Source organism: Eriocheir sinensis, chromosome 13 (assembly GCF_024679095.1).
Source record: "Eriocheir sinensis breed Jianghai 21 chromosome 13, ASM2467909v1, whole genome shotgun sequence".
In the NCBI taxonomy this organism is placed as follows: Eukaryota; Metazoa; Arthropoda; class Malacostraca; order Decapoda; family Varunidae; genus Eriocheir; species Eriocheir sinensis.
Window position 1 is genome coordinate 20,736,867 of NC_066521.1, and position 22,112 is coordinate 20,758,978.

At 45.0% G+C, this 22,112-nt stretch overlaps 1 protein-coding gene across 1 annotated transcript; it reads right to left on the reverse strand.

Moving 5' to 3' along the window:
• Positions 1-1,885: 1,885 nt before the first annotated feature.
• LOC126998169 (uncharacterized) lies at positions 1,886-18,246 on the reverse strand. Its single transcript, XM_050859607.1, has 12 exons — positions 18,092-18,246; positions 17,471-17,561; positions 15,294-15,469; positions 14,521-14,659; positions 10,134-10,390; positions 8,696-8,879; positions 7,047-7,228; positions 6,511-6,658; positions 5,848-6,025; positions 4,993-5,179; positions 4,082-4,219; positions 1,886-3,679 (listed from the first exon to the last, which is right to left on the reverse strand). Exons 1-12 carry the CDS (start codon positions 18,204-18,206, stop codon positions 2,715-2,717), a joined length of 2,760 nt encoding a protein of 919 aa, XP_050715564.1. The 5' UTR covers positions 18,207-18,246; the 3' UTR covers positions 1,886-2,714.
• Positions 18,247-22,112: the final 3,866 nt, after the last annotated feature.

Consider the following 22,112-nt stretch of genomic DNA (forward strand, 5'->3'; position numbering starts at 1 on the left):
CAGGAAGTTGCAAAAAAAAGAGAACGCAGGAAGTTGCAAAAAAAAAAAGAGAACGCAGGAAGTTGCAAAAAAAAGAGAACGCAGGAAGTTGCAAAAAAAAGAGAACGCAGGAAGTTGCAAAAAAAAGAGAACGCAGGAAGTTGCAAAAAAAAAGAGAACGCAGGAAGTTGCAAGAGAGAAAATGTAAGGTTGATGATGAGAAACAGAGCAGAGAGAAGTTACAAGGAACATCACATTAGGAAGTTGCAAGAAACAGAACAGGAGGAGGAAGTTGCTAGCTCCCCTCACGCTAACTTCCTTTCAATACCGTGGAGTCGAGACAGCGCGCGCAGAGGAAATAACTTCTTGTGCCGAGAAACGTAGAGGGACAGAGGGAAGTTGTTGTGCAGAGAGAGAGAGAGAGAGAGAGAGAGAGAGAGAGGCTACCCAGACGAGTGCGTGGCTTGAGCTGCCCGCGCCAACACAACACAACACTGCCAAGGTTACAGTTCCTCCTCCTCCTCCTCCTCCTCCTCATCCCCCTCCTCCCCCTCCTCCTCCTCCTAGCCTGTCGCCGTTCACCGATTTCATATTTACTCGTAATACTATCCATTCTCCCCTTCTCTTCCTCCTCCTCTCCCTCAACCCGACCCCATCCCATCCCCAGTAGAGTTCGAGATATATAGATTCTAACCCTCTATGAAAAGGCTTAGAATGCATCCAGAGTCATAATCAAAGAGTGTTTAAGGAAAGGAAACGAAGGGTATTTAAGTTATAGTCTAAACTTAACCTTGTGGCCCTAATATAGGTTTTAAGTCTCTTCAAATAGGGTTAGAATGCACTAGAGAGAGAGAGAGAGAGAGAGAGAGAGAGAGAGAGAGAGAGACTGTTATATTAGTCTAATCATATGTTTACTAGGTTCATGCACAGTTAAGCAAACACACACGCTGCTTGCTTACTCGGCCAACACCTTTTTTTTTTTTTAGTTTTGTTTTTGTTATGTTGTTTCCTTGTTGTGTTGCGGCCACGAGCATCACCATCAACGTCAACATCTCCAGCATCAATAGTAGCTTCAAGACCCTTCTGTACGTGGGGATCAGAGTTGTTGTTGCTGGGAAGGACGTAGCAACAGACACAACAAAAACATCACCACCATCACCACCACCACCACCACTTATATCACCAGTACCAACACCACCAACACTAATATCACTGTTACCACCACCACCACCACCACCACCACCACCACTTACATCACCACCACCAACACAACCGCTTCCACTTACAACCACCACCACCATTATCAGTTACCACCACCACCACTATCACTTACATCACCACCACCATTACTGCTATCAACACTACCACCACCACCACCACCACCACCATTACTTACCACCACCATCACCCTCACTGTCATCACCACCACTATTGCCATTCTCAACACCACCGCTATTGTTATTATCACCATCGATGTTATCACCACCATCACCATCACCGTCACCATCACCAGTGTTACCGCCACACCGCCATCACCTCCACTTCGCCACGACCCAGTTAACTACGCAACAATTTTTTATTTACATTAGCTCATGCGTGTTTGGGCTGTGAAGAAAACGTAGCAACAGTAACCCAAAACAACAACAAGCTCTTTAAAAATATACAAGGACGACAGCTGGAGCAATATAGTGAACGGCAGCCTCTACGCTACTCAATCGACGCAGCTCCTCTCTGTTTTCCTCATTCGTGGCCTTGTAGGAATCGTAGCAACTGTAACTTATTGAACACCAACCAAAACAGCAAGAAGAAGGACATCAACTCTCCCTTCATTTTCCGTCCCTTCCTCCTGTGTCTTCGAATCTCTTCTTCTATGTTTTTCTTATCCGTGGCCGAGTAAGAACCTTAGCAACTGTAACTTTTATTGAACAGCAACCAATAGAACGACAAGAAGGACATCAACTCCCACCACCAAGCCGCTCAAAGGAAAGGCTTCAATAATACAAACGAAACGGGTCATGAAACAGGAAATCAGGCAGTCATTTTCTCCCTTTCTTTTCCTCTCTTCCCTTCCTTCTGTTCTCCTTCCTTCTTTCCCCTTTCTCCTTTATCCCATTTTCCTTTACCCATATTCCGGCACCTGAAGAATGGCTGACACACACATACACACACAGAGGGAGGTCAGGAGTAGAGGGAAGCGGGGTAGGGAGAGGGTAGGAGGGTAAGGTATACATATATGTCACCTCCATTTGATTTATGTTCACCCTCCTCCCATTTTCGTCAAATTTATCCTCCGCCACCTCCTCCTTTATCACTGTTCCTGTCGCCACCTCTTGCCCTGCTCTATGTCACGGCCTGGCTGGTGAGGAGGAGGAGGAGAGGTAACGGAAGAGGGAAGGGGAAGGAGGGAGGAGCAGGGATAGAGGTAGAGAAGGGATGAAGGAAGGTCTAAGGAGGTCGTTCACATTGCTTGCTCCTTCTGTTGTCCCCTTAATCATTCTCCTCCAGGTGCTTAACTAGACGTTGCATAGACAGGTGTGAGGTGACAACGCTTCCTGAGTTTGCTTTTCCCTCGGAGCTAGACTAAAGGAAACATATATGAGTGAAAATGGAGGAATAAAGATTAGAATTGCAAGGAAGGGAAAGAGGACACGAAAGGAAGGGACAGAGTACTCCGAGATCATCAAGGAATAGAGACAGTAGGAAGGAAGAGCAAAAGGACAGGTCATAAGGGGTCATCAAGGGTCACATGTCTGGGTCTGGGTGTTTGCAGTCATCACACCGTCCTCCACGAAGTCACACGTAACAGTAAAGTCAACGGTGCCGGTAAAGGACAGCGTAACAGACTCCGAAGCGACGCCACGGACCGACAAGAGCACAGAGGAAGCGACGGACGAAGAGGAACTGGATGGAATGACTGTGATGCCCTCGATCCTATTTGGGGATACCGGAACCCACTTATCCAACTCCCCAAGGATGTACAGATCGCCTTCCTCCGTCTCTATGCGTGGAGTCGTGTACAGGAGGCAGAAGTTGAGGTACCCACCGCATGGGGGCAGCTCCATCGCCTCCTGAGATGACACGATGCTTCTGTAGTTAAGGTCGTCAGGGTAGTTACTGAAGACCAGCGTTTGGTTCTCGAAGGAGCTCTCGAGGTTTAAGTCCCTGGGCGTCATGGTAAGCTGCTGCCCGACCTCCGCCAAGAAGATGACGCCGAAGTGGGTCGAACTCACGTCACTGTACGCCGTCCAGACTTCACGGTAGTCGGCGCTGAAGAAGTAGCCATCCACCACCGTCAGAGGCTTCGAGGGGTGGAGAAGCTGGCCGTCGGATCTACAAGACTTCCGGATGAGCTCGATGTTCAAGTTCTCCGCCCTGTCACCAACGCCGAAGGGCCCCGCTGTGAGGGTGGACACGGCCGCTTGCAGGTTTGAGTTCATCTCCTTCGCCTCCGGGCACTTGTTATCGCAGTAGTCTCGCTCCGTGTGATTAGCGTTCGTGTAGCACCAAGGAGCCACGTCGTTGTCAGGGTTCCGACACATTGCACCGTCCAGATCATATTCGCCGTTCCAGTCCGCGCAGTCAAGTCCACTCTGCGTCACGTTCTGGTGCCCCAAGTACAGGACGCCGTTCAGGATGTAACAGTCGAGCTGGCACCTGGGAACGTCGCAGTACTCCCACTCCCATTCCTCCTCCGGTATGTCTGTTGGGTGTGGGCATGGCGGAAGTGTTTGAGAGGAAGGTTGTTCAGTGTGTTAGTCGCCCCGCCACGCCATGACAGACTACAGACGAGGACTAAACGAGGAAGAAAAAAGACGACGACGACGAGGTAGAAAACAAAAACAAGAACAACAAGAAGAGGAAAAAGGACATAGACGATGACGAAGTAGAAAAAGAACAAGACGAACGAGAAAACACGAACAAGAAGACGAAAAAAAAAAGAAACTCAAGAACAAGGAAACGACATCAACCACGACAACAATGACGACGACAAATAACAGCAACAACAACAACAACAACGTCAGCAGCAACAAGAGACTACACAAAACAAGAGCACGGCAAAAAAAAAAAAAAACATAATAAATAAACAAAGCAGAGGACTTACCGAACGAGGCGCTGGTGTAGCAGAAGGCGCCGTCCCTCAGCTTCTGCGGGTTGCGACATAAGTTCTCGTACATGCCGCTGCCGAAGTAAAGCTCATCCCACCCGAAGTCACGCCAGGGCACGCAGGGCTTTCCGGAGGCTGCAAGGGAGTGTTAGTGTTAGTATTAATATTGGTATTAGTATTGGTATCAGTTTTATTATTGGTGTTAGTATTGGTATTAACATTGGTGTTGGTATTGGTATTGGTATTGGTATTGGTGTTGGTATTGGTATTAGTATTGGTAATGGTATTAGTACTGGTGTTTGTATTTGTATTAGTTAGTGTTGGTATTGGTATTAGCATTGGTATTGGTATTGGTATTGGTGTTGGTATTAGTATTGGTATTGATATTAGTATTTGTGTTTGTATTGGTATTAGTTAGTATTGGTGTTTGTATTAGTATTGGTGTTGGTATTGGTATTAGTATTGGTATTGGTGTTGGTATTGGTATTAGTATTGGTATTGGTATTAGTATTGGTGTTTGTATTGGTATTAGTTAGTATTGGTGTTGGTATTAGTATTGGTGTTTGTATTGGTATTAGTTAGTATTGGTGCTGGTATTAGTATTGGTGTTGGTATTGGTATTAGTATTGGTATTGGTATTATAATTAGTAGGTATTGGTATTAGTATTGGTATTACAATTAGTATTGGTATTATTATTAGTATTGGTATTGGTATTACAATTAGTATTGGTATTATTATTAGTATTGGTATTGGTATTACAATTAGTATTGGTATTATTATTAGTATTGGTATTAGTATTGGTATTAGTGTAGAAGTACGGGTAGCAGTATTAACATATGAGTAGCAATGGTATTAGTCATAGCAGTAGTAATATCATCATCATCATCATCATCATCATATCCCCCACCTGAAACATTGGCACGGCCGCCGTACTGATGGGTGGCCTGCCAGGGGTGCTCGAGATCCGGCAGCACCAGGTCGCAGTCCACGAAGACCACGTTCACATTCTCGTAGGAGGTCCAGAACACATCCTTGTAGGGGCGCAGGGCAAGGGCGTGGGCCAGAAGGGACGTCACCCCGATACGCCACTGGTTCTGCGGGGTTTCAAAAGAGGGGCGTCGGCTTAGGAAAGGGGCGAAGGAGCAGACGAAGAAGGAGAGTAAATTACAGGGAGGCGAAAGGGGAGGAAGCTCTTGATGGACGCGTGTGTGTGTGGCTGAGTCCATAAGGGATTCAAATACTATGTTACGGTGGGAGAGTGGGAGATAGAGAGGTTCGAAGAGGAGTTTAGAAGCCCACCGCCATTACCTGTGTGTACCTCTCCGCCCTTAGCACCTCGACCACTGCACTGATGACCATTACGAGTGCTCTAACCATCTCTGCTACCACTGCTACTAATTTAACGACCACTACCACTATACCAACTACTGTTATCGATATTTCCTCACCACTAATACCACCTCTACCGCTACTTCTACTACTAAAACGACCACTAATATCACTACATTTTCTACCCATAACACAGCTACAACTACTCCAGCGACCACTACCACTACTCAGACCACTACTGTTAGCTACATTCTCACCCTTCACACAACTACAACTACCTCTACGACTACTACCACTACTAACACTTATTTTCAACCGTAACACAACTATATACCACTACTCCTACGACCACTACAACTGTCCTAACCACCCGTAACACCCCTCCCACAACCAATACAACCACTACGACCAGCCACAGCCCCCCAAAACGTACCGGGTTCAGAAGGTAGTCGTCGCTCACTCTGATTTGCGTGACGGGCGGGAGGGTGACGGAGTGGAGGAAGTGACGCACGAAGGACATGCAGTACTGGATGTTGAGGCCGCGCTCCATCGCTGCCTCCGCCATATCGTCCAGCCACTTCGACCCGAGAGTAAGATTGGTGTGGAGAGCGCTGCGAGGGGGGAGTGAGATCGCGAGGTGAGAAAAAGAAAAAAAGATAATTATGGAGGGTTGGTAATTGGATATGGCGGAGAGGGAGGAAGGATTTAGATAGATAATAGAGATCTGAAGAGTTGAAGATAGGAGATAGTGGAGTGAGAGGGGAGTTAGAGATAGACAGATATGTTGAGAAGGAGGGTTGAGGATAGATGGTCGAGAGAGAGAGAGAGAGTGCATAGATAGTAGATAGTGAGAGAGAAGAGTTGGACAGATAGACAGACAGAGAAAGAGTGAGAAGTTAGATAGACAGACAGACAGAGGAAAAAACAGATAAGGCACTTAAGGAGTAAGAAAGCGAGATGAGATGAGAAGAAAAAGAAAGAAGTTTGATCAGATGGTATAGAGAAGGAGTTGAACAGAGAGATAGATGGAAAAGAATAGACAGTAGAACATCGTATAATTTGCTCCCCTCACACCTGCCCCCACACATCCCCTTACCTGGTGAACATGTACTGCCGGTCCAGCCAGTCCTGCTCGTAAGTCTCCATGCCCCAGGGAATGGTGGAGTCGAAGAGGTCGTCCCAGAAGATCTTTTCCAGCGGGAGGGCCTTCTCATTCTCCTCGTCCACGGTGAAGAGGTAAGGGCCTGCAGGAGGAGCAAAGAAGGAGGATAATGAAGGAGGAGGAGGAGGAGGAGAAAGGCGAGCAAGAGATTTAGGAGAGTGCATTAAAAAAGGAGAACAGTGAAGAGATGAGAGGTTGGAGGAGAGTGTCTGCAGAAGAGAAGGAAGAGAAAGAAGAGGGGTAAAGGAGGAAGACTAGAGGAAGAGGAAGGCTAGAATTACGAGGTGAGTGAGAGCATAAGGAGAATACAAAGGGAGGACAGTGAGAAAAGGAAGAAGGATAATAAAGGGGAGGAAGAGTTGAAAAGATGACCTGGCTTCCTAGTGGAATGACCAATGGAAGAAGAAGGAGGAGAAGGGTCTTATTTTTATTCGCCTGCCTCCTCTTCCTCCTCCGCCTCCCTCCCTCACCTCCGTTCTGCTGGGCGTAGTCTGTGTCGCTGCTGAAGTATCGGTTATGAGCCACCACGGGCCAGCCGGTTGCCTCGTACAGCCCAGCGATGCCTTCGGGGAGGAACGCCTCGATCTCGGTCCAGTTCTTCACCCCGCCGCCCTGGCCCTTGTGATACCACCAGGAGTCCAGCTGCAACCGCCTGAGGGAGGGATGAAGAAGAGTTTACATAGATTTACATAGCTAACCAGACCACACAGAGCCAGTTCAGAATAGGGAGTCTGTCTTTATACCTATCTCATTCATATCGTGGAGGTCGTGTAAAACAATCACTGAGACCATAAAAGACTCCATGAAAACCCCAACAACTTCTACGAGAGTCTTTTCAAACAGTGGGACCACAAAACAGGCCATGAGAACCTCAACAACTTCTACGAGAGGCTTTTCAGGCAAGCGAACAGAGGCGTAGCGACGTTTTAGAATACGAACCAAGAAGGACCGCCCGGGGGAGGGAGGAGGAAGGTTAGGGGGGAGGTGCAGCATCGTGTACTACAACGGTAAGTATAATGCTGGCGGCGCAACGGTGGTGGTTAGACTATAGTTACACGTTTGACGCCGCGAGGGACGAGACGAGGCGGCGAGTACGATGACGGGGAGGAAGAGGAAGGAAGGAACGTGTGTGGAAGGTAGGATGTGACTGTTTGAGAGGGAAGATGGAAAAGGAGGAGGAGGAGGAGGAGGAGGTTGTGAGATAGTATGAAGGAAGATGCGAAAAAAATGCTGTGTAGAAGGGATTTGATATCTGAGGAAATGTAAGAGAAGGGAAAAGAAGAAAGGTGAGGCATTTATGAGATGGTAGTGAGTTCCTTATCCCTTATATTCCTCCGTATTGTTACTCCTACTACTGTCATTTACCGTTATTCCCATGCTAACTGTTCTTCTAAAGCCACTAAGTACATGCCTCATCACTCCCACGGCCTCACAGCACACGACTCTCGACTCTAGCTCATCCCTATGCTATCCAACCTTCTGATGCAAGAGTTAACCAGCAGCTTCAGTCTTTCCTCTTCACTCTATTCCCTGAGCTCGCGTCCCGCTCCCCTCCGTTCCTCCTAGCGGTGTAGATGTCCCGTTTAATCCCTTGTCCCGTTCATCCGGTGTCCTGTTTCCCCTGAAAGTTGACGTCGGTGAGGTATAAGGCGTTTTTGTTTTGTTTTGTTGATATTTGTATTCCTCTTTTTGTGTCTTCGCTTTCTTCTCGTTGTTTTGTTGCGAGGAAATTGAGTTGCTTCCAGTATTGTTGATGTTCGCCTCTACTTTGTCCAACCTTAACACTAACCTTCCCTCTCCTTCCCCTTCTGCATCCTTTTCCTTTTCCTTCTCTCCCTTTCTTCTCGTCTATTATTTCCCCTACACCTCTACGTCTTCATACTTTTCTTCTTCAGCCTCTTCTTTTCATCTCTCATCTGCATCCTTTCCATAGTTCCTTCTCTCCCTCTCCTCTCTCCTACACTTTCTCCTCGTCTTCATTCATTTCTTCATCCTTTTCTCTACATCTATATCTCTCCTTCTCTTTCTTATCTAAGGGAGTTTTGTTCTAAGGCTGTCTTGTCGTAAGGGGATCTGTATCTTAAGGGAGTTTTGTCCTAAGGAGGGATTTGATTCTCACTTAATGGGCAAGTCTTGGGTCACCGAGTAGTTGTAGACGCTCATCACCGCGTCGTGGAAGTTCCTGTAGGGCAGCGGGTTGTAGTAGTGCGCCGCCCCGTTGTCCGTGTAGTAGCTCAGGACCTCCGCCGACGGGTCTGCCATCTTCTGCGTGGCGTGGTAGTTTCTCAGCGCCTCGCCCCACGCTGACGACACGAGGAAGAGAGAGAAGAGAGAGTATTAGATGGTTGTGGCAGGGCGAGTAAGAGAGAGAAAGAAGAGAGAAGTAGATGATTATGGAGTGTGGTAAGGAAAGAAAAAACTGAGAGGGAAAAAGTAGAAAAAGGAGGAAAAGCAAGAAAGAAGAAAGAGAAGAATATAGTGATTGGAAAGTGAGGAAGAGAGAAAATGGAAAGAGAAAAAGGGCATAGGAATAAATGGATAAAGAGCGGGAAAGAGAGAACAGGGAGAGAGATAAGAGGAGAAGAGAAAAAAAATACGAATAAATGGATAAAGGATGAATATTGAAAGAGAGAGAGAGAAAGAGAGAATAGAAAGGGAGATAAGAGAAAAAGACATACGAATTGACAGACGGAATTTATACAGAAAGAGAAACACAGATAGAGCAAAAACAACAAGCATGAAGCAAGCATACAAAATTAAACCCTGACGCCACATCCTTCCCTCTCTATATATAACGTCTTCAGCAGGAGCCACGGGAGGAGCAGGGCGTGGAGGTGCCTGTGGGGGTCCGTACAAGGCGGCGCGCGGGGTTCCTCCCTGCCCAAGACGGTCACGCTGCCCCTTCCCGCCATGCTCACGTCTATATCGGGGTGGCAGCGCGGCGTTCCAGGCAGAGGGACCTTGCCGCCACGCCCTTGCTACTCCATAATGTTGTTGAAGGTTGTATCACTCGCCTTCCTGCCTTTGTTTTCCTTTAGTATGTGTTTGTGTGGCTTAGAGTGAAAAAAAGTACTTCATGATATTGCTTTGAGGGTTGTATTATGTTTTTTTCTGATTTTCTTTCTTCTGTTTCCTTTTGTTTTGTCTGTGTTGCTTCCCAGGGTTAAAAACAACTACCTAGCGTGTGTATATGATTACCAAGAAGAGAGTGATAAGTGTTCCCTTTTTCCTTCTTTTTTTTCTTTTTTAGTTTGCTTCGCTTTCCTGGGTTAAAAAATAGAGTTATGTATATAGCCGTGAACAGAGTAATCAATGTTCTTTTTTTCCTTGTTTTCATTAATTTCTATCTTTCTGCAGGGTCTTTTCTTCCTTAAATAAGTATGTATGTCTCTTTCTGCAACTCTTACTCTTCCCTACTCTTCCTGACGATCTATTGACTGCCTGGAAACAATATAATCATCGTTCCATTTTCCTTCTATTTCCATCAACTTCCTATCAGTCAGTCAATCAGCCAATCAATCTGTATCTGAATCTCCCTGTAGCACATCACCACTCACCCATAATGTTCCTGCCGATCCCTTCACCGCCCGGGTACATGATCACCTCGGCGGAGTACCCTGGAGGGATGTTCTCGACCTGGCCCTTCACGCCCCAGTCCAGCGTCAGGGAGCCTCGGTTCAGCATAACGTTCGTGTCCATCGGGTTCGTCAGAGGGGATATGACGACGCTGGACACATTCCCGACCTCACCGCTGAAGAGGACGACCAGCCCGCCGTCCTCGCCGTCCCTGAACCAGTCGAGATCCGTGGCCATGCTGAGAGTAGGGAGGAGTTTGTGATAGACAGGATTCGCTTGTTCTAAGGTCGTGCGTGGTGATGGTGGTGTTGGTTGGGAAGGATGATATATTTGGAAATTGTTGAGTGATATGATTCAGATTCCTCCTCTTTCTTCGTCACCTTTTTTTCTCCTTCTTCTTCCTCCTCCTCCGTCGCCTCCTCTCCGTTATCCTAATAGTTTGTAAAGATAAAGTGATGTGAACTCTTGTGTTTGTATTGGCGGTGGTGGTGGTGGTGGTGATAAAGGTGATAACAATGATAATAATGATAGATAATGATGATGATAATGATAATGGATAGAGAGATTGATTGGTAAATAAAGACGAAAGCTGGAGGAGACAGACAAACAGACAGACAGACAGACAGGCACCAATGATAGGAAGAGGTGAAAGGGGGAGTGAGGAGGGGAAGGGAGAGAGGGAGAGATGGGGGGTACTGATTGTGGTGTTGGTGGCGCCGTGATGGTTGTGGGAGGGATGGCCGGTGGTGGGGGGACATCTGGGACAGGCAGGTGGATTAGATTAGCTAGCACTTCACACCTTGTACTCCTCCCATAGGTATTTATATCACTAACTGCTCCTCCTCCTTCTCCTCTTCCTCCTCCTCCTCCTCCTCTTCTTTTACCTTCCACCCCCCACCCCAGCCCTCATTCCCTCCTTCTCCTTTTCTGATTTTTTTTTCGTATTTCTTTACAGTTTTCTCTCAAGCTAAAGGAAAAGAAGGTAAAATACACTCTTTTTCATGACATTTTTGTGTATGGAAGTTTATTTTTTTGCTTTCATTTATACGTTAACTTTTTTGTACCACTCTTCATTCTTTTCTTATTTTTCCTGTCATTTATTCCATCTTTCTCCCTCTCTTTCCTTCTATAAGCCTATCATTATTTGCTCCATGTTTTTTTTCTTCCATCTCTCTCTTCCTCCATTTATTTCTTCGTTTTCTTCTTCCCTTTTTCCCATTAGGCCTCTTGCAGTCTCCCTATGTTCTTATGTTCTTCCTATGTTCTTTCTTTTTTTAATATCTCCATTCATTCCCTCTGCTTCCTTTTAATCTCTAGCTCCCTCTTTCTATCACTCAATTCATCTCCTATTTTCCTTTCTGTAACACTCCATGCATTTCCTCTTATTCCTTATTGGGGTGGGTGGGGGGTGCATACGAGGAGGCGGAAGAGGGGGGGGGGGTAGTGATGGTGGTAGTGCGAGGGGGGGGGAGGGGGGGCGTCAAGCAGGTGAATTGGATTAGCAGCTTCTTGACACTTTGTTTTCCTCCCATAGGTATTTAAATCACTTACCTGCTCCTCCTCCTCCTCCTCCTCCTCCTCCTCTTCCTCTTCTTCTTCCCCTTCCCCCCCCCCACACACACACACACATGCACACTATTCCCTTCTTCTCTTTCTTTATAATTTTCTTTCATGTTAATAGAAAAAAATAATGCAATAAAATACACTCTTCTTCATGTCCTTTGTGTGTATGGATGTTTTTTTTTTTATTACTGTCAATTATGCATCGTTTTTTTTTTCCTCCCTTCTTTCACTCTTTCTATTCTTCCTCCTATCGTCTCCTCTCATTTATTCCCTCTTTTTCCTTCTATATTTCCTTTTCTTCCTTCTATGTATCTAATTTTACTTACTCCCTATTTTTTCCTTCTCTCTTCCTTCATTCATTTCCTCTTTCTTGTCCAATCTCTCCCTCTCTCTCTCTCTCTTTATCTCCACTCATTCTTTCCTTTTCCTCCTGTCTCTTCCTTTCTCTTATCACTCCCTTCATTCATTTCCTCTTATTCCTTCTATCTCTTCCTCCTTCCCTTTCTCTCCCTATGTATGGATCATGGATTTTCTTTCTCCATATCCTAAAAGGCGTGAATTTAGATGGAGAGGATTAAGCGAAGGACAATCAGGGAGGTGTGAGGGCGGGGAAGAGGAGGAGGAGGAGGAGGAGGAGGAATGTAGAGTTGATCCCCTTTTGAATACGTGAGCTTTGTCTCGTCTCTGTGTCGCCAACGTGTGTGTGTGTGTGTGTGTGTGTGTGTGTGTGTGTGTGTGTGTGTGTGTGTGTGTGTGTGTGTGTGTGTGTGTGTGTGTGTGTGTGTTTCTGGTTGTTTCTATTCCTGCCTATCTATTTCCCTACCTCTCTGTCTGTCTATCTGTCTCTGTTTGTGTCTGTTTTATATATCTGTCTATCTTTCCGCGTGTCTGTCTGTTTCCTTGCCCTTGTTTGTATTTTTTTCTGTACATCTGTCTGTTTCCCTGTCTGTCTGTCTGTCTGTCTGCCTGTCTGTCTGTCTCAGTCGCACCTGTGAACACCTGCGTCCTTCTTAATGACTTTCTGGCGCCTCGCATCCTCACGGGACTTAAAATTCCCTCCCCCCCCTTTTTCCCTTCCCCCTCCCCTCTCCCTTCCTCTCATTCTCTCTCCCCCTGCCCTCTCCCTTCCTACCCACCCGCTCCCCTCTCCTTGAAATACTCTCCTTCCCTCTCCCTCCCTTCCCTTTCTTCCCTCCTCTCCCTCCGGCTCTCCTCCTCTTTCCCACCTGCTAATAGGCGCCAATGAGTCACTTAATCTTAAATCTCCAAGGCGAAGGGAAGGTGTGAAGTGAGGGCGGGGCGGTAGGGCGAAGGAGATGATGCAGGTGGGGACAGGAAGGGAGATTAAGGATGTATGGAGGGAGGGGCAGAGGAATAGAAGGAGGAAGGGAGGGAGGAAAGGTTCAGGTGAGAAAATGAGGGATAAATGAACAGGGGGGGAGGTAATAGAGGGAACATGGCACAGAGGAAAGGGATAGGGAGGGAAGGAGGGAGAAGAGAGAAATCAGGAGGAAGGAGCAATGCAGGTGTGAAGGAGGAGGGAAGGGAGGAGGAGTAGGAAAACAGGTGAGAAAGATGGGAGGAGTAGGAAGGAGAAGGAGGAGCCAAGGGAGGAATGGAGGAGGGAAGAGATAAAAGAGGGAAGGATATAGGAAGTGAGGAAGTACAAGAGAAGGAAAGGGAGGAAAGGAGAGGGAGAAAGGGAAGGGAAAAAGCTAAAAAAAAAAAGGAGAGGAGAGAGAAAGGGAGAAAGTAGAAGGTAGAGAAAAAGTAAGAAATATAATTGAGGAAAAGGGAGGCGGAGGAGAGAGGGAAAGGGAGGAAAGGAGACAGAAAGGAGGAATAGAAAAATGGTAAAAAAAGAAAGAGGGAGAGGAGTGGGAGGGTTAATGAATGGGGAAGGGGAGGGAAACGGAGAGGTTTTAAGAGATGGGAGGAGGGGAGAGTTAATGAGAGAGGGAGGGAAGGAAGGGATAAAGAGACCCAAGGGAGAAGAGGGATTAGGAGAAGGGGGAAGGCAGGGAGAGGGTGAAGGGAGGACTAATGAGGAGAGGTGTGAGGTGGGCGGGGCAGGAGCTCATTAAGACACCTGGGTGTTTTGACACCTGGCTGTTTGCTGTCGCCTCCGTAGGAAAGTATTTATAACTATTTATTTATTTGTTTGTTTATTTATTTACTTTTTATTGGTGGTTGGATGTTATAAAGAAGGAAAGAAAGAAGGTAAGATAGAAGAAATGAATGAAAGAAAGGGAAGAAGAAATAATAGGAAAAGATATGAATAGATAGAGATTGATATATAGATAGATAGACTGATTGATAGATAGACAGACAGGGAGAACTATAAGAGAATAAATAGATTCATGAATAATAATTAAATGTTGCTGTAGATTATGTTTTGCTAAAGGGAGGTAATAATAATAATAATAATAATAATAATAATAATAATAATAATAATAATAATAATAATAATAATAATAATAATAATAATAATAATAATAATAATAATAATAATAATAATAATAATAATAATAATAATCATGATAATAATAATAATAATGAGAAGAAGAAAAATAAAATAAAGAACATTAAGAACACGAACAACAAAAAACAAAAAAGAAGAAGGCAATGGAGAAGAAAAAAACAAGTAAAAAAAGAAAATTAATATGAAGAAGAAAAAGCAAAAGATAAAATAAAGGGAAAAAAATAGCAAGCTCACCTGTCCTGGGAGTAATATAAAGAAGTAAAAGAAGTAAAAAAAAAAAAAAGACAAACAACAACAATAATAACAACAACAACAACACTTACCTGCCCTGGGAGTATAGCGTCCAGCCCACCATGTAGCCCCCGGGTGTTACGTAGCGCAGGTCGGGGGACTGGGCGGGCGTGGGCAGGACGAAGCACGGGAAGCAGGTACTGACGGCGTTCTTATCCCCGGTGCTCGTGCCTGGAATGGGTTAGGTTAGGTTAGGTTAGGTTAGGTTGGGTTAGGTTGGGTTAGGTTAGGTTAGGTTAGGTTAGGTTGGGTTAGGTTAGGTTAGGTTAGGTTAGGTTAGGTTAGGTTAGGTTAGGTTAGGTTAGGTTAGAACTCTTAAGCACGAACATCCCATAGCAGAATAATAAATAACACATAAATTAATAATAAAACGCCATGGTATATAAAAAAGAAAAACAGTTCCCTCTTTCCACCACCACCAGAGGGCAGCAGCAGTATACGTTCGTGTGATCCATTGCAAATTCAGACCACCTCTCATTTATCTTTTATACGGGATCACATTTCATCACAGTTTCATGACAGCGGCGCCACAAGTATCATGAATCTCTCACGGCAACGCATCTAACATATTATTAAAGAACCCGCTTCCTTACATATTCAGTTCCGCCTTTGAATCATTTAGTAGATCATATACTGCAATACATTATGAGTTCCTTACCATTTGTTTATCCCTGAGCATGCAGCCGAACTTTCTAATGCAAGAGTAAACCTGTATCATTATTCATTCATTATTTTCGGTGGCAATAACAAAACTATCTATCTTATCATATCTACACTTATCATTACTGTCGGTTCCTATGCCCACCTTGCAGGCCTTTGGGAAACGACTGACGGAAGACTTGGACGCCGCTCTCGTAGCGCTTGTTGGTGAAATCGACCGCGGCGCCGCTAATCAGGGTGCGGTACTGTGTGAATTCCCCGATGTACTTGCCCAGAGCGTCTTCCCCGACCAGGTCTCCGATGAGTTCGGGGATGAGGCACCTTCAGAGAGAGAGAGAGAGAGAGAGAGAGAGAGGATGTAAAAATCGCTGCGTGGCATTTCCTATCAAAATTAAAACGACAAAATGACAAGAAATATAACAAAACAAACTGCAACACCGCCAGAGAGAGAGAGAGAGAGAGAGAGAGAGAGAGAGAGAGAGAGAGAGAGAGTTCCTTGGTGGGTGGTAGACGGAGGGCGGAATATAAAAATGGGTATTCCTCGGACCGGCGTCGTGTTGTTTGCAATTATTCTATCAGCCGGATCACCGCGCTGCCCCAAGACGCCACGAGGCTGTCCCGCGGCGGAGGCTGTCCAACACTACTCCTCCCTATTTTCTTATGTTCTTATGTTTTTTGTTCTCCTAGTCCTCGTTCTCTCCTTTTCCAGCTCCTCTTTCTCCTCGCCCGTTCCTGCTCCTGCGTTTCGTTCTCTTCTACTCCTCGTCTCTTTCTGTTCCTCCTCGTTCTCCTCCTCTCCTCCTTCGCCTTCATATCCCATTAGCGACCTCTTCTTCTTCTCCTAATCCTTCCCTATCTTTCTCATTCATCTTCTAGCTCTTCCTCGTCTTCAATATCTTCCTTCACCTCCATAGTTCACTAGTAACTCCTTCGTCTTCCCATTCCCCTCTTCTTTCATCCCCATATCCCAAGAGTAATCCTTCCTTCTACTTCTCGTCCTCCTCTGCCTATTCTTTCACTTCCATATCTTCTTTCGTCCCCTTCTACTTCCTTCATATCCGTATTCCGTATTTTTCTTCTCCCCTTCCCTATTCTCGCTTTCTCAACTTCATACTGATAACTCTTTCAACTTCTTCACCTCCTCCTCTTCCTCTTCTTCTTTCTTCCTCCTCCTCTATATTCATCTATTCCAATGTCTTACTTCAAATGAAACTCATATCTCTACCTGTATCAGTCTGCTCCTTCTCTCTTCTTCTCCCCCTCCATATTTTCGCTTTCTCAACCTCATACTGCTAACTCTTTCAACTTCTTCACCTCCTCCTCTTCCTCTTCTTCTTCCTCCTCTATATTCATCTACTCCAATGTCTTACTTCAGATTAAACCCCGATATCTACGTGTATATGTCTGTTTCTACTTCTCTGCATCTCTTCCTCCTTCTCCTCCTCCTCCTCCTCCTTCTCCTCAGGCATCTCTTCCACCCCAATCGCCGACTTCATAGATAGGGATTCGACAATAAGGCTCTCCGTCGGGTTGCTACGAACGCCGAGGGCAGGAAAGTGCTCTGTGCTCCTAAGTTTGAGGGACGAGTGGCTTGGAATGTCTTAATGCATGGCTGACGTGACCTGTGGCACTGTGAGTGATCGGAGAGGGACGAGACTGGCGTGAGAGCGGTGACTCTTTGGCGGAGTAGCAAAGAGTAGCGAGACCTTGGAAGTGTACACGTAGCTCTAGTCTCCTCTGGGTAGTCTAGGGCCAGCGTTGCCAGATCAGAGCATTGCAATCATCGGTTTCTGCCTTAAGGTTATCACCACGCCCACACAAATGTCGCGTTATTCAATCCAGCTCGTCATCTAAAACTTAATCATAATATTCTCCTCCTGAAATTGACCTCTCTTTTGGACACCCCTCTTAACTGCGGTGATTTGCGGGCTTTTTATTTCCCTTGAGCTGTTTCCTTTACTGTAAAAAAAAAAAAAAAAAAAAATCGTCTGTATGAGTAGAAAGAGTAAATCAACGCAAGAAGTTGATATGACAGGCTTATTCAGGAATCATTGTCGCACATAATGGCCAACGGGAGAAGCATACACGTGTTTCCTAGCCTAAGATCACACTGTTATCTTCCCTCAGGTATACGACGAATCTATGTCAGTTACGAATCTATCTTAGTTATGAAGTAGTCTGAGGAAGTAAGCGACCCAAATGAGCAGTTTCGCAAAAGGATAAGATACATGAGATCAAGATAACGAGGAAACGGCAGAGAATGGGAGAGAAGGAAGGAGAGGCTCTACGCGGTTAGCTTGAACGGAGTATGATAGGACTTACATGGTGTCGACATCGCAACGCTGCCCCTCTTCGTAGACATAAGGTTCCGCCAGCCCGAGGTACACGCCCCCTGTGGCCGCCCCGCCTCGACCTGTAGGAGACGCAGACGCTGAATATGAGTCCACACACACACACACACACAAAAAAAAAAAAATCAATAAAGAGTAAATAAATAAAATAGATAAATATAAAAAAGTCCAAACCTTCCCTCCCTGCCTCCTCCCCTCCCTTACTCCTTTTCCTTCCTCCCTCTTTCCTTCTCCCTCCCTTCCCTTACCCCTCTCTACCCCCTCTCCGTTACCCATCCCTTTCCCTACAGAGAGATAAATAATAACAATCGCATGAAATTATAGCAAGAACAAGAGCCACTGGAAAGCTATAATGCATTGGTTGAGGTTTAATATTTCCACGGGGATTAATATTACACTTTATATTTCCGCTAACCCAGTAATGAGAGGTAATGCAGGACTATATAGATGTTGTTTAATATTTCCACGTTAATAAATCACTTCCCCATCCCCCTCCGTCTCTAAAAAGTTTATTACGACACTTAACATTAATTTTCCACCATACCACCACCACTACTGACACTACCAACACCAAACACACAACACCACTTACAGAGAGCCAGCAGGACGCACCACCACACCGTCATCTCCGCCTTCATCAGCCTCGCCGTCAGTAGCATGGTTGACCGACGCCCTGTGGTGACTGCTGCGCCCTGGTGACGGTCCATGTGCCGAGGCGTTGCTCAAGCCTTATCACTAACACCAGCTGCGCCTCCTTCAAGATTTCCCACCGCCTGCTGTTGGGTTGACGAGAGAGAGGATTAGTTACGGACCCATCTGTATTTTGCAACTTTTTTTTCTGTTTTTGTTTGTTAAGGAAATAAATGAATGGCTAAATAGGTAGATAGATAAATGAATAGGTGAATGGATAAGGGTTGGATAGATAGATTGACACTTTAGCTGTGAAAATAAGGTAGAAACACATTGGTAGATAGACAGCTGACATGGATAGACAGATAGATGTAGATGTAGAAGAAGAAAAAGAACAAAAAGAAGAAGGAAGAAGAAGAGAAGTAGAAGAACAAGAACAAGAGCAATACTACTACTAATAATGATAATAACAACAACAGCAACAACAACAACAACATACCACCAAAAGAAAAAAAATCCCTGGTCTTATCTCCATCAAAGCAAAAAATAATAAAAAAGCTACAAACGTGTCTTATCTCGCGGCTAATTGATACTGAATAGAAATTAAACCATCACGAGGCCGGCCAAGTGAAACCAAACACACGCTGATTAGAGTCGAGCGAGGCGGGCGAGGGTGGCGAAAGAGCTCCCCTGCCTGCGTATCCTAACCCTGGGAGTCTGGGACCTACCTCTCTGAGCACGGCCATCCCAGTCTAATCGTCACCAAATTATCACAACATGGGATTAACCGAACCATTACCAAAGCATACCACAACCCTCATTAAAACCTTTACCAATGACATCTGAAGCTATATATACCACTCTCCCCATTGCAGCTAAATAACTACCATACCCAACTCCTACCATTCCCCGAACTATAACCAATGCATATCACAACCGTCTTTAGAACCATTACCATTGACATCTGAATCTATATATACCACTCTCCCCATTGCAGCTAAATAACTACCATACCCAACCGCTACCATTACCATTAACATAAGATACCACAACCTTCTCAGTAACCCATACACACTAACAACTCTTCCTTTATCCCATCCTTCCCACTCCCGCCTGCTTCTTCTTAACCTCGGGCCACCTCTGAGCACGACTATCCCAGTCTAATCGTCACCAAATTGTCACACTTAGAACATTGGATTAACATTGGATAATTTAGGAGCAGTAAGTAGCGGGCTTTTTTTTTTTTTTTTCATTATTGTTTTCTTTTTTTTTACGCCCCTGCACTGTCTCCTCTGCTGTAAAAGAAAAGAAAGAAAAAAAACGGTTCCAGATACAAGAACTGTCGTACCTACTCATAAAACGCTTTCCCGTTGAAGTTATCATTAAAATCTCGGACTCCTTCGAACATTGTTACCACGCTAATTTGGACCTTAGAATATCAGACTAAAGTAAAAAAAACGGAGTGTATAGGACATTGTTAAAGATTCGTTGAGACAGACAAATTTTTTTTCTTTATTTTATGTATTTATTTTATTAGAGTAAAGGAAGCAAGCACGATGGCGCCCCTATAAACACTTGCCTGCGCTACAACGGGCTGGGGCCAACCATTAGGCCCCATCAAGACAGCTTAACGGCGCAATAGACCGAAACGTAAAAAAATTAATAAATAAATAAACTATATAAACTAAAATAAAAAAAATAGAATGAGGAAAAATAAGCCCATTATAATTATAGGCGCTTGAAAATATAGAAGCCAAAAAGACAGGGTCAGTTTCAGATGGAGAAGTGTCTTAATGTATGGATAAATGAGGTAGAGGGGAGGGAAACATCTACGGGGGATATGTCCAGGGGGAAATATGTCCAAGGGGGAATATGTCCAGGGAGGAATATGGGCTGTATTTTAAGACACCATCGCTTCTCACATCAACTATTTCTAAAGGTCAGAGAGGGGATCAATTGGGTTTTCATGAGTGTTTTTTTAAGGTTCATGGTACAGAAGAAGGGTCAAACTACCACCAGGGTCATAAAACTACCCCTGGAAAGGCCTACAGCTCTTACGAAAGCCATGTCAAATATGTGAATTTGGGCGACGAGATGTTTTAAAATACGACCCCATGTTTGCCCACCCGGAGAACATGTATCAGGTGAGAAACTGTACCCTAATCTTAAAATGCAGGCGGTATTTTCCACCACACTCTTCTCTGGCGTTATCGATTTTTCTTTCATTGTTAATTCGAATGTGTATTAAATTAATCAAAATGCGAGTCTTGCGTTTACACTATTTCGTTTCGTTTTACATTCTAGGAAGCTTTGACACTGACCATATCCACGTATTTTCCTTGACATCATTTCCTATACACGTGAGTACGACAATTTTTTGGATCTGGAGCTCTGTTCTGAGTATGATAATTTGGTGACGTTCTTATGACAGGGAAAAGAACTCGAGATAACCCATTGCTACCAAAACTCGACACTTCTGCTCTTAAGGTGGCGATAACTACGAGGAATACTAAATTATGAACACACTTTCAAGAGGAGGGTATCAGGACACCTCTCCTCCCAAAATTGACCCCTCTTTCGGCCACCTCTTTGGATTCTTTTTAGGACCAGCGAGTAGCGGGCTTTTTTTTATTATTGTTTCCTTTTTTTGTGCCCTTGTGCTGTCTCCTTTGCTGTAAAAAAAAAAAAGGGGGGGGGGTGGAGCTTCTCTGTATTCGAACACTTTTGGCAGGAACAGCGGTAGAGGGCTTTTGTTTTCCTTCAAGAGGGGAATTTTCATCATCTACCTTATTTTATTATTTCTTGCTCTATTCGTTTCTTTCCATCTTCTCTTTCTGCATGGTTATTATTTGTATTTTTTTCTTCCTCTTTTTTCATCATTCCTTTCTTTAATAGTTTCGTCTTTTCTTTCCTGGCATTATTATTTGTATTCTTATTCGTATTCAAGACTCAATGTGAATGTTGAATGTGGATATCCTTATACTTCTCGCTGTTGTGGGAGTAGCGACATGACGAGGGACTTTCATTCTTTATACTCTCGTTTGGATCGTTTTCGCTGTTGTGGGAGTAGCGATATGGCGAGGGACTTTCTTTCTTTATACTCTCGTTTGGATCGTTCCCCTTGAGCTGTTTCCTTTCTTGTTAAAAATGAGGCCAGACTCTTTTCACGGCATGTAGGAAAGCACTGTCCTAGGCTTTGAATATGCAGAAGTTCGTCGGAAAAATGCTAATTGTGTATCCTATCCCTGTTGTAATACCTGTTTTTATGGGGTATTTCCTGCGCGTGTGGTATGTTAGCCTGTCTGTATGTATGTATGTATGTGTGAAGGTTTGTCTGTCTGTCTCTGTGTTTGTCTCTCTCTCTGTCTCTATGGCGCTCTCAACCCCTCCTGCCCTCTCTGTCTATTTGTCTGCCTGTCTATCTGTCTGTCTGTCTGTGTGTTTGTCTCTCTCTCTGTCTCTATGGCGCTCTCAACCCCTCCCTCCCTCTCTGTCTATTTGTCTGCCTGTCTATCTGTCTGTCTGTATGTCTGTATGTTTGTTTGTATGTCTGTCTGTCTGTCTGCCTCTATAATTGTCTGTCTGTCTCTGTGGTGCTCTCAGTGTCCCCCCCTCCCCCCCCCCTCTCTCTCTCTCTCTCTCCTTCTGCGCAGTGTAAATTAACGAATATTAAAGTCCCTCCTTGCCTTTATTTATGGCGAAGAAATTATGCATTCCCGCCACGCGCCTGCTCCTCTTCAATGTCACACACACACACACACACACACACACACGACTATAACTCAACTCGCCACTCCTTGACAGACGAACACAAAGCCCTTCAGTTTCTTATTATATGGGTTTCGAGAGAGAGAGAGAGAGAGAGAGAGAGAGAGAGAGAGAGAGAGAGAGAGAGAGAGAGAGAGAGAGAGAGAGAGAGAGAGAGAGAGAGAGAGAGTGACGCGAATCAAACTTTTAGTCCTATCTCTAATTCCCTGTCTATA